At 39.2% G+C, this 12,301-nt stretch overlaps 1 protein-coding gene across 1 annotated transcript in view; it reads right to left on the bottom strand.

The window, feature by feature from the left end:
* Positions 1-183: 183 nt before the first annotated feature.
* Positions 184-12,301, bottom strand: part of CPB1 (carboxypeptidase B1) — a 32,944-nt gene continuing 20,826 nt past the window's right edge. The window contains exons 10-11 of the mRNA XM_008008782.3: positions 2,882-2,966; positions 184-560 (exon numbers count right to left, since the gene is read on the bottom strand). Of these exons, the coding sequence (XP_008006973.1) occupies positions 373-560; positions 2,882-2,966 (273 nt within the window). The 3' untranslated portion in view covers positions 184-372. The remainder of the gene's footprint in view (positions 561-2,881; positions 2,967-12,301) is intronic.

Raw genomic sequence — 12,301 nt, forward strand, 5'->3', positions numbered from 1 at the left:
ATTTCCCTTTACATTTCTTCTTAGCTCACAAGCCTCCCACTGTAATCAGTGCATCTGCACCCTGATGGTCTTGGCCAGCACCCGAGGATGTTAACTCCTATACAGTTGACCGAATCCTCACTGTGCACGGCTTGCTTAGTCATTCATTCACATCGGTTTATCCCCAAAGAAGTAGACCATATGTCAGGTTTTCCAATGGTAATGATTCACTTTTATTATGATCAATATGAAAAGATCTACCTAGTTTAATAGACCCAGAAACTTAAAGAAAGATTGGGATCTGTAAAACATCCAGGCAAACCAAAATAAGAATTCAAGAAAGAAAAGAAATGAAAAATGAGAATTTTGAAACAAGGCCATCAGCTTTCTCAACTAGTACAGGTGTTCCAGGACATAGCTGGCAATGTACTTGATTGCCAGCAAGGTCTCCTCGCAGGTAGCCCGGATCTGGGATTCTGGAAGGGCAAAGCCATATCTGCCTGTATCTCGGAGTTCAAGGGTGAAGGAATATCTGATTCCTTGATCATAAGCCCAGTCGTCAGAGCCCCCAGCAGCAGGATCTGAAATGTGCAAACAGCAATGGAAAAAAAACCTTTAAATCTAGGAAGGAGCTTTAAAAAATTGCCACTTTCTTTTTATCATTACAGATGTTTCACTGTGCAAAATATTTTCAGTAGGCCAATTTTCTAGTAAACTGGATCATAAATGTTTTGGGGGCCGTTTTAAAAATATTACTCCAATCTTATTAAATGTATCACCACGTCACTTTGTAGAAATGATGTGTTTAATACTTCAGAAAGTATGTAGTCTGTAATGCAAAATTCCCAGTGTGCTTGTATGCTATGGTGAACTATACTTTATATGTGAAAGGATGTGTATTTCTCAGGAAAATAAGGAAAGCTGTGTATGATTGGCAAGAGGAGAAGACTCTAAACCCGGCTCGGCTGAAACTATGCCAAATGATAAGATTAAAGAAGCTGAGGGCAGGGCTATGCCTTCATTTTTGTATTTTTAGTGTTTATCTAGCATAAGGCCTGGCGTAGATAAGGTACTTGTTATTAATTTATTCAATAACAATCATGTTGTCACTAACACGTAAAATATGTATTAATTAATTCATTTGTTCATTTATTCACTCATCTGTTTTTTCAGTCAACAATTGTATAGCCCCCACGGAACAGCAGGCTATGGCCTCAACTCTGAAGATGCCAGAACAAGGGAGAGATGTTGGCTCTGCCCTCCAAGGTGTTACAGTGTAATGGAAAAAGAAACCTAGCTGAATTGAATAAAATATGCACCAAGTTCACAATATATAAATAGGTGGGCTATCTCTGCTAGAAATCCCTTAAGAAAACAGTATGCCTCGTATGATTCAGAGCGGTTTTTAAAAAATAATAAAAATAAAGAAAATTGTATTCTGCATAAAGGCTTAAAATAAATTCCAACAACTCAGGACCAGAGCCTCTCCAACTGCACTGGAGGCCACTTGATGATGACACCAGGTCTTTTTTCATGTGTGTGTTTCAATTTCTTTCCAACCTCAGGCAGAAAGAAATCATTTGAAGGCAAAGGAAGATATACGTAGAAATGGAAAATGAGGCCTGTGGAATGTGCCTTCCAGAGAGATCTAAGCTGCAGCATCTGCAGCTCTAGAGTCTAGCCCCTACCACTCTAGCCACTTGCTTACATACACTGACTGACTGATTAGAGGGACTGGTGTCTACCTCTTGAAGGTGACTTGTGCCTCAAGTAGCCATGGTACTTGTCTGTTTAGCCAAAACAAAAAACAAAAACAAAAAAACAACAACAAAAAAAAAAAACCAAAAAACACTCTGTCTTTTTTTTTTGAAATGGAGTTTTGCTCTTGTCACCCAGGCTGGAGTGCAGTGGTAGGATCTCAGCTCACTGCAACCTCCGCCTTCTGGGTTCGAGTGATTCTCCTGCCTCAGCCTCCTGAGCAGCTGGGATTACAGGTGCCTGCCACCATGCCTGGCTAATTTTTTATATTTTTAGTAGAGATGGGATTTTGCCATATTGGGCAGACTGGTCTCGAACTCCTGACCTCGTGATCCGCCCACCTCGGCCTCCCAAAATGCTGGGATTACAGGCATGAGCCGCCATGCCTGGCTGGAAACACTCTGTTTTATATTTTCCTCCAGCAATGGTCCTTTCAAATAAAACTTTTGTGGTGTCATCATTTTGGGAAGTTAATTCTGATACTGTGGGGTTGGTTGGTCTTTTTGTGTGTGCTTTCCTTGTGCATCCTGATGTGACAGCACTCAGCACCTGTATCACAAAAGACTGCATATTTTTTCCTGCTTCCCTACTGCCAGTTTTTTAAAGACTGCCCTGATCTCTCCCTCCTTCCTTTTCTCTTTTCATCTTTTCTTCTCTCTGTTCTTACTTTCTTGTTCTCTAAGTGCCTAATGAGGCCCTGGCACATAGTAAGTGCTCAGTAAATACTTACAGAGAGCAAATGTCTCTGTGGGTTGAAAAGGATATTTTTCTTCCCTTCTCTTTTTATTTTGAGACAGGGTCCTGCTCTGTCACCCAGGCTGGAGTGCAATGGTGCAATTATAGCTCACTGTAACCTTGAACTCCTGGGCTCAGGGGACTCTCCCGCCTCAGCCTCCTCAGTAGCTGGGATTATAGGTGTGCGTGACCAACTAATTTTTAAACGTTTTTAGAGACAAGGTTGCTATGTTGTCCAGGCTTTCCTTCCTTTTTTTTTTTGAACAGAAAACTGATTACATATTTTAGAAAAATTAGTTGTGAGGCAAAAGCCACATGCTTTAAACTATCAGAAAATAAACGCCCCAGGAACCATTTGTTGGCTTTTTAGGCACATGGTTCTTTGCACGGTTCTGAAGCCAAGACTCACAGATTGTTGTAGCTCCTGGGCCATATGTGTACTTGGTGCCGTGCAGTGAGGCAAGTTCTTTCACAGCAGCTTTAGCCAGGGTATTCTGCAAAAGAAACAGCAATAAGTAAGGAAATAAATAAAAGCACACTGCTAAATAAATGCTCTGTGCCTTATTTTTAAGGCATTCAAAGTGTGCAAAGTAACAATTTGGATAGTATTATATGCTTTTTCAGGACCCATTTTCATTTTTCTACCTAACTTAGTGATATGATCCAAGTAATTCTTGTGCAAGGATGTCTTCCCTAATACCCTCCACAAGCATTCACTCTGAGCCTCTATTTATCTTGTCTCGTAAGAGTTTGTAAGAGTAAAGCAGGAGACAAGGAAGGCTTTATGGCTGTGCAAAGAAGTTGTCTACCTGTTTGCAGGCAAACAAACCAAAACACACGCACGCAAAAACCCAAACAGAACAAAACGAAACAAAAAAAAACCGCTTGGCAATGTGCAGGTTATAAAGCCGGATTAAGTTACGATAGGGTTGTGTGAGTTAGGGCAGGAGCATTAGAAACTGTCCATAGGATTGGCTAGTCAATGCAACATTCAGTGCCAGCATGGAAATGCTTAGGACTGGCAGTTCCCTAGATGAGTGGTAGCTCCAGCTTGGAAAATTTTTAGACTAAAAAGTTACAGAATATTCATTCGATTTCAAAATGCAGAACATTTGAATTTCAGAATTTAAAAAGTTGTTAAGTATTAACTTACGTGTAATCTTTTTTCTTAGAAGCATCATCACCTTCTCATAAGAACCATTGCCCTCCGGTTCCCTGCACCCAACTCCTAGGGAAAGGCTCTCTGTACTCAGAAACTCTGTGATAAAACTCCGCTGACATACTGCCTATTTAAATAAAACACTTGAGAAGCAAGGCCTGGCTCAGCTGTCTGGGGAATACAGATTTGAAAAACAAATTGTTTACTGCAGGAGAATTAGCCATAATTCATTCCGGAATGAAACTGGCTCTATTTCATACTTTGGCATTATAATTACTTCCTCTACATATGCCTGGAAAACTGTGAGGTTGGTGATGATTCATAATAATATGATTTTTACAAAGTAGGAATTTTCTTTCCCTTATTCTAATGTTGAAACCAGTTTAGTAGAATCTTATGTCAAACTGATGAGGGCATGGCCATAAGACTTCAAGGATTCCAATTCCTAAAGCATTAATACTTCATCAGCCAGGTGGTAAATTAGAAAACTTAAAGAGAGTTATAAAATGTAATTCATTATTTTCTGGTCCACTGAAATGATGCAATCAGCTTCCTGGAACTAACATCATTCTCAGAGTTTTGGTTCAGTACTTGCAAATTTTAGGGTTCCATTTTCCTGTTTCTAAACTGATAAACTAAGACATGCTTTCTCTAACTGCATGGAATATTTACTGTTGTGGCCTAAATATATTGCTCCTCTTGTTTAATCTTATTGTAACAAAGACACTAGATTTAGATTTTTTTAACCCTTTGGTTAAACCCCTAGGTTCCACTGCCGATTGAAACCAGAACCAGTTAAACATTACATAATGCTAAGAATAGATTTAAAACCATCTTCTAGAGATGTGAAACATGGTGAGGCAATAGTTCTTTTTGTAGGTAAACATGATATTTTCTACCATTCTACAATTTCTTTAACTTGCCATTTATCAAAGGAAATCTCTAGTTAGTTATTTTTCTGGAAGGCAGAACCTCTGATCTTACAGAATTCTTATTCCTTCCCTGGTTGCCTTCTTCAGGCTTTACTTCAATTTTTCCTTAAGACTTGAATTATTGGCCGGGCGCGGTGGCTCAAGCCTGTAATCCCAGCACTTTGGGAGGCCGAGACGGGCGGATCACGAGGTCAGGAGATCGAGACCATCCTGGCTAACACGGTGAAACCCCGTCTCTACTAAGAAATACAAAAAACTAGCCGGGCGAGGTGGCGGGCGCCTGTAGTCCCAGCTACTTGGGAGGCTGAGGCCGGAGAATGGCGTGATCCCAGGAGGCGGAGCTTGCAGTGAGCTGAGATCCGGCCACTGCACTCCAGCCTGGGCGACAGAGCAAGACTCCGTCTCAAAAAAAAAAAAAAAAAAAAAAAAGACTTGAATTATTATTTTTAGTTAGTGGAAATATTCTTCAAGATTAGTTCCAAACATGAATAGTTACGAAGACTTGAGAAGATTTAGTAGTCATTGTCGTTATCTTTTGGACTCGTGTTGATTGATTGTCGTTCAAGTCTCTCAACATATTTACTGGTGCAATACAATAATAGAGTTTTCAGACAAAACCAAAGGGGGCTATTTGTGATCTGTTATCTCTTTTGACTTATTATCTTATCAATTTAATTATGATTTCCATTAAGGCCACAGAAAAATGTTTAGTTGTCCTTTCCTCAAACCACACTCTGGGCATGTGAAGTGACATCCGAGTTCTCGCTATGCCTTCATTGGCATCTTTTGGAAACAGTTGCTCTATTTTTTTGATGCTGAAGGAATACCTGAGGTTGATGTGGGCTTAAAAAGGTTGTTATTTTATTCCTGTCACAGGTGCACACTGGAGGAACATTTAATTTATGCCTAAGTTCTCAGCTCTTGTCCTCAGTTGCTCTCTCATCTTGATATCCACCTCATCTCTCATCTTCTGAAGATCACCTCATCACCATGTCTTCGATGACTCTATCATGTCAAACCTCTTTGGCAAAAACAGCTGTTACAAACCAGGTCCGGCCTTGTCTCTCAGGCTACATCATTTGTTGTGTATTCTCGTGTTCCTCCTGAGGTAGATTTTCCTGAATTACTTCTCTGTACACCCTTTCCTGCTTCTCCTGACCTCCATGACTGTGGGTACCCTTTTCTCTTCACTGGAATCCTCTTTCTGTCTTTGCTAATATGAATAATTGCTATTGTTTTTCCAGATTCAGTTTTAGTGTTATCTTCTTTATGAAACTGCCTCTACTCTCTTAGGAAGCATTGAGGACCCCCCCTTGTTGGGTGCCCACACTTTTATCAGGGTTCACTGTGTGCTATAATCAGTTGTTTTTGCATCTATGTCCTCTCCAGGTGAGCTCCTTGAAGGAAGGAATTGTTGGCTATTCATTTTGTATCCTCAGCAGATTGCATAGCACCTAGCAAATGATTAGTCAACTGAGTCTAACACTCTGGCTTAGGGTCATTATGAATAGTCAAGTGCAGAGTGCTGAGCTTTGCAGAGGCTGAACCCACCTGAGTGGAGATTGGGAATGCTTCTGGGGAGGGCAGTGGTACCATTTATTGATGGTTGATGGGTTGCTACATTTAGACATTGACATCTTCTGTGCATTTTACTTATTTCTATTAATTAAAAAAAAATCTATGGATCCTTTCTCTCAGCCCCTCCAAGGCCAAAAGACAAAAAAAAGTCAGAACAGACATTAATCAAGTAAAATATCATATTTTAAATTCCAATTATGTTAACAAAAATCCCTGGAATCAGTGTGTGTCTTTTCTTTAGAAGAGTTCAAATAATTTCACAAATGTTACTCATTTATCTTCTCAACATTATCTGTCCACATTTCACTGACACAGAATTTTCTAGCAGAATGGAATACCATCTGGGGCAGCAAGCTCAGTGGGAATGTTCCAGTCAACCTGGATGACTGACCCCTGCCAAGAATGGTAGAGAGAAAGGTAATTCTTGCATTTGCTACAATGTTAGAGTGGTAACTCTGTTCCCTTGCATGTTTCTGTAAAGAGATGAGGGCAGATGATGGAAGAGCCAAGAAGCAACGACACAGCAGACAGCTCTGTCCGTATCTTGAAATTCCAATTAGTGACAATTTCTATAAAACTTGTCTTTTGAGGGACATCTTACATTGTTTCTCAGTGGATTCAAAATCAGAACTAACATTTACATAAAAACTTAAGCTTTACAAAGAGCTCTTGATAAGAGCTAGATATTTTTATCCCCATTTTACAGATAAAAGAACTAAAACTCACAGAGGATAAAAGAAGTTGCTCAAGGGCACACAGCCCCATAAGTGGCTGACTTGAGCTAAGTTCTTCTTTCTTTAAATCTTCTGCTCTTTTTCACTTCTCCTTGTGGCCTTGGAATACTTCAAAAGAAGTGTTGCTGGAGCTGGTTTTACCAATTGTAAAGAACAGAAGGAAGCTAAATATAAATCAGCCTCAGAGAAAACTTTGCTTTCAGTCAAGGCCAAACATGGTCAGCCTTTATTAATCCTTAGCTATGAATTTCCTACCACATCTTATGCATGTTCTCTTTTGTCATCTATTTCCTCAAAAAGAGGCCTTGGTCCTAGAGCAAAAGACAGAGAAAGTCTAAAATGTCACATCTAGCTCACAGCCCAAGAGACAAAGTAAGAGCTAGTGTAATGTTTCTCCAGGCGTTGAGTTCCAAGGACCTGGTGAGATGAATAAGGAGAGGATATTCTTTTCCACTGACCTGCATTCCCATTGAATATATGATAAAGAAACTCCCCTTTCGTGACTGTGCACATCGCTCTCACTCCAATCTCTTGTACACGACCAGCATCAATCTTCCAGTGGCCCACTATTACAGTATAAGAAAACAAAAGCTCCAAACCAACTATCAGGTATAAAACAATTTAAAGAAAATTTTCTGTAGAACTTTGTTTCTGACTGAAAATTCTGAGTTTAGCCATCCCTATGGGTGAATATCTGTGATAAGGGAAGCATCAAAATGACCCTTAACTGCAGTTTCCTTCCTTCTGTCCTGCGATAATGGGTAAATTATACCAAGGGACCAATAAGAAACTTAACTTTTATAATTTTGGTGCAAAAGAAGAAGTCCTTACGGTCTATAAGCAGGCACCAAGGAGAAAGCATTTGAGACCTGAAAAAGCAAATGTGTTTTGAGAAAAAAGAGGCCCTGAGATTAGAGAAGGGCAAAGAGTTAGGAAAAAGTTTGACTTAGGAGAACCAGGCCTGCCGATTTCCACAGAGCCCAGGGGAGTGTGGGAATGCTTTCACTGATGAAAACCAAACTTTGTACTGGACTGATCTGCATACATATTTTTAAGCTCTTTGACATTCAAGGGAAATGTGAAGTGTGAGTCAGCTGAAATTGCAAAGTCTAGAGAATGTATTTATTTATTTATTTATTTATTTATTTATTTATTTATTTTTCTGGTAGAAGTGGAGTTTCTCCCAAATAAATAAATACTGTCTAATGGGGGATTTGTAGGTTCTCTTGCACTTGAAATTTGCAGAACATTGTAAAGTTTTGTGAAGAAAGTATAAGATCCTGTGAAAGGCAAGAGCCTTTGTCTAGGAATGTGACTTTGTTCTTATCTTTATTTAAAGCAAGTTTCTCAACCTTGGCACTCTTGCCATTTTGGGCTGGATAATTTGTTGGGGATGGGAGGGCTGTTCTGTGCATTGTAGGAAGTGTATCAGCATCCCCTGGCCTCTACCCACCAAATGCCTGTAGAGCTTGACAGTTATGACAACCAAAGATGTCTCCCAAATATTGCCAAATGTCATCTGGGGGTGGGAGTGGGGGTGGGGGGCGAAATTAGTTGAAATGGAAGTCATATAAAATATTTAATTATGGTAAACTAAAATTTGTTTTAGGAAAAAGATTAAAAAGAAAGACAACTGATTTTAAAGGTGCTATGAGAATGCCTTTTTCTCTGTTGATGACATTACAGGTATCTTTTAAACATCTCTGCTAGGTCACTTTTGCTAAAACATCACTTTATCCCAAGAACTTTCAGGCTTTTAGGAAAAAATACAGATTGACCAGTTAAATTTATATTTCAGATGAACAATAATTTTTCAGTAGAAGTCTGTCCCATGAAATATTTGGACATGGTTACAATAAAAATTGTTTGTTGTTTGAATCCAAATTCTACTGGAAGTTCTGTAATGGACCTACAATCCTATTTTCCAGGCCCCTGACTCCAGGGCCCACTGTGACACAGGATTCATCCTGGCATTCAAGTGCCTACACAACCTGGTCACCTCATTGATTGGCCCTTGCCCCGACTCTTCTCCAGGGAGAACACTCGATACAAGATGACCCCCTTCTACTTCCTTCCTCAACTTCATCTTTCAGTTTCTCCATTGCTCATTTGTTGGCTATTTTCTCTGCCTAAAACGTCCTATTCCTTTCTCTGCCACTCAAATTCTGCCCAGACTTCAAAGCTCAGAACAAGTTGCATCCCTTCTTTATGATCTTCACTGTGTAGCTTCAGCAAACATTGCCATTTTCCTCTCCTGAATTCCTACTACTGCACTAATGGGAAACTCCCAATTCTGTTCTCCTTTTGTATGGTTTCTGGTACCCAAGTCTAGTCATTTCAGTAGGATTGTAAGTTCTCAGTGGCAGGAAACATACTTTATAATGAGCACTTAATAGTTGCTTAATGAAATTTCTTTCCCTCCCTCCCTCCTTCCCTCCCTCCCTCCCTCCCTCCCTCCCTCCCTCCCTCCCTCCCTTCCTTCCTTCCTTCCTTCCTTCCTTCCTTCCTTCCTTCCTTCCTTCCTTCCTTCCTTCCTTCCTTCCGCGACAGGGTCTTGCTCTGTTACCCAGGTTGGAGTGCAGTGGCATGATCTTGGCTCACTGCAACCTCTGCCTCCCGGGTTCAAATGATTCTCATGCCTCAGCCACCCGAGGAGCTGGGACTACAGGCGTGTGCCACCACATCCAGCCAAATTTTTGTATTTTTGGTAGGGAAGAGGTTTCACCATGTTGGCCAGGCTGGTCTCAAATTCCTGACCACAAGTGATCCTCCTGCATCGGCCTCCCAAAGTGCTGGGATTACAGGCATGAGCCACCAGGCCTGGCTATGAAATTTTTGATGATTGATAAGCCATGTACTGACCAGGCCTAGTAGGAGAATTTTATCAGGCCAAGAAGTCCCTTAAAGAGCATAATGGTGAATAAGCAACTAGTTTCTTAAATAAATTCTGAGTTTGTCATTTAAAGTTTTTGTCTTTTAAGTGAGAGTATAAGTTTGGAGAAAATTCCTGCAGCAGATGTTTTGTGTCTAAAGCCCTGTTTACCTGAGCCGCTGATAAGCACACCTGAAGGCAGAATTGTGGCTTGCTACTCTTGTTATTAGGGACATGGAGCAGCTGTGATGGGTGATGTGCATGGGTGTGTGCATAGCCCGCAATTGTCCGCCTTCTAATCATAATAGTCTTCCCTCTGATTTTTATGTTTATCTTTAGTCATAATCTTGCATTATACTCACATTCTTGAGGAAAGCAGTGAACTTGTGTCTTAGTAATGCCTTAATTAAAACTTCAATTAAGAGGCAGTGAGTGAGGTTGCCACTGGACTGGAAGGTGTTAGAATTTAGAAGTAGCTTTCTATCTTTTGTTCACATTTAATAATTTTTTAGAAAGTCTGTCATATTTTTTCTTCTGGTTACTGTTATCTTTTTCCTGGTTAATGAATATGTATCTCTCTAAAGAATGGGCCAGAATCATAAAGACTAGGCCATTAGAAGTTAGTCATCTCAGTTAACCAGAGTACATCTTTAGTAATGTCCAGAGGCAGAGGTAATTGTGATATACTGTGTGGGATGAAAGACTTTCTGATGAATGTTCTTCTGCAAAGCAGTTCTATGGGGTACCACCATAGAATGTACCCACTTAAATATGTGTCTGTGTGTCTTTGGAAATTGAGGCAGCCTAGAAGATTCTTCAGGAGCCAGTAGCTTTAGACTCAGGGCTACCCTGACTACCAGTGTTGGCTTCACCAAGCCTTCCATGCCTCAGGTGGAAAATGAGAAACAGACCAGAGAATTTCTAAGACTTTTCTAGGCATAACATTCTGTGCTTCTAATGCAGAGAAATGGTGCAAGACTCATGCCCTGGATTGGCACCTTTGTGTAGTGCACTCTGCTTTCCACTTTGTTAATCTGTGGAGAGGGACAAGATACTTGTTGGCTGGATATTCTTCTGGCATCCCATTTTTCACTTTGAAGTTGTATTATTATTATTATTATTATTATTAACAGTGTCATGTAGACATCTTTGCGGGAGAAGGTGTACCAAAGATTGGGTGCTTCTTCCTGCCCAATAAGTGCAGTCATTTGGTTAGGTTTGAAAGCCTTTTCTCCCAGTTTTAATTTCTCTGACAATAACGAGGTCACAGAATTCAATATTTCATTGTCCTTTAGAATTTTGGAAATCTAAATTCATTGTTTTTCTTCTAAGTCTTAAAACTTCCTTTGACAGTAGTGGCCACTTTATATTAAAGAGGTCTACACTGAGAGACTGGACAGTTTATGAGGCCATTAGAAGCTCAGAGTGCACTTTGTATTCTTGCTTTAAACAATATAGTATGAGTAAAAGCAGTTTGCAAATGGGAAAGCATTATATATGTGAGATATTCTTGTTATTCCATCTCCCTTCTGCTCTGCTAAACATATCTTTTCTAGTAGTCTTCTCTGCAATCCATATAATACTTTTCCTGTTCTTTACTTCATTGGTCTTTTGCATTCTTATCTCTGCCCTTCTTTCTTTGGAAGGTTGTCTTATGATGTGAGCAATTATTAGGCAAGCTACATGTAAAATCATTCAGAAATGAAGCCACATAAATTTTTATCATGACTCAGATATCAAAAGACTGCTGCTTATAGGATGTCCTAAGTTTGGGCTGAAAATGCTAACATAAGAGCAAAATAATTTCCTTTAGTCTAGTCTTATTGTCATTGAAACATATATTTTTTTGCTATAAATATAATAATTTTATAGATATAAAGAAAAATAGAAATCCCATGTATACCAATGACTTGGCAGAATGCTATATAAGTCCTCATTGTTTCCTTTAAATTTTAATGTGGTATGACACAAGATTTCATCTTCCTAATGTTTTACTACCTTTTGTTTTCTGCAGCAGAGTCACATTTCTCTATGTAAGAATTAATATGGAGGCTCTAGATTTGGGTTGAAAATTAACTTCTTGAGACCAAGGCTTAGTTTTTTCCCTTTGAAATCCTCATTGCAAATAAAAACTAAAAATGTTAAGATTGATGTTTTTTGAGAGACTCATATTCTTTTTTGTCTATACATATATTTGTAATTGCACTATAGTTAATGAGCTTGTTTTAGCAAAATGTGCTTTGGAAGTAAGTAAATTGGAATTCTACCATACAAGAAGAAGTTGGAAGGATCTCTAGCTACTCAAAATATTAAAGTTGCTTTGGTGTGCTAAACTAAATTCAGACACCAAATGAATCAGATAATCAAATAACAGTCACCTTAAGTAGCATGCCACTTACTAGTGGCATTTAAGTGTTTCTTTTAAGATACTAGAGGAAAGCTTTATCAATAGAGAAAATTATTGGAAATTAAAAATAACTTTTAAATCAATGAGTATGATATATCAAATTCAATTTTTGCATTTTAGTCACCTGTCTTGTACTCTGGTAAAGAT

This window comes from Chlorocebus sabaeus, chromosome 15 (genome assembly GCF_047675955.1).
Source record: "Chlorocebus sabaeus isolate Y175 chromosome 15, mChlSab1.0.hap1, whole genome shotgun sequence".
NCBI classification, from domain to species: Eukaryota; Metazoa; Chordata; class Mammalia; order Primates; family Cercopithecidae; genus Chlorocebus; species Chlorocebus sabaeus.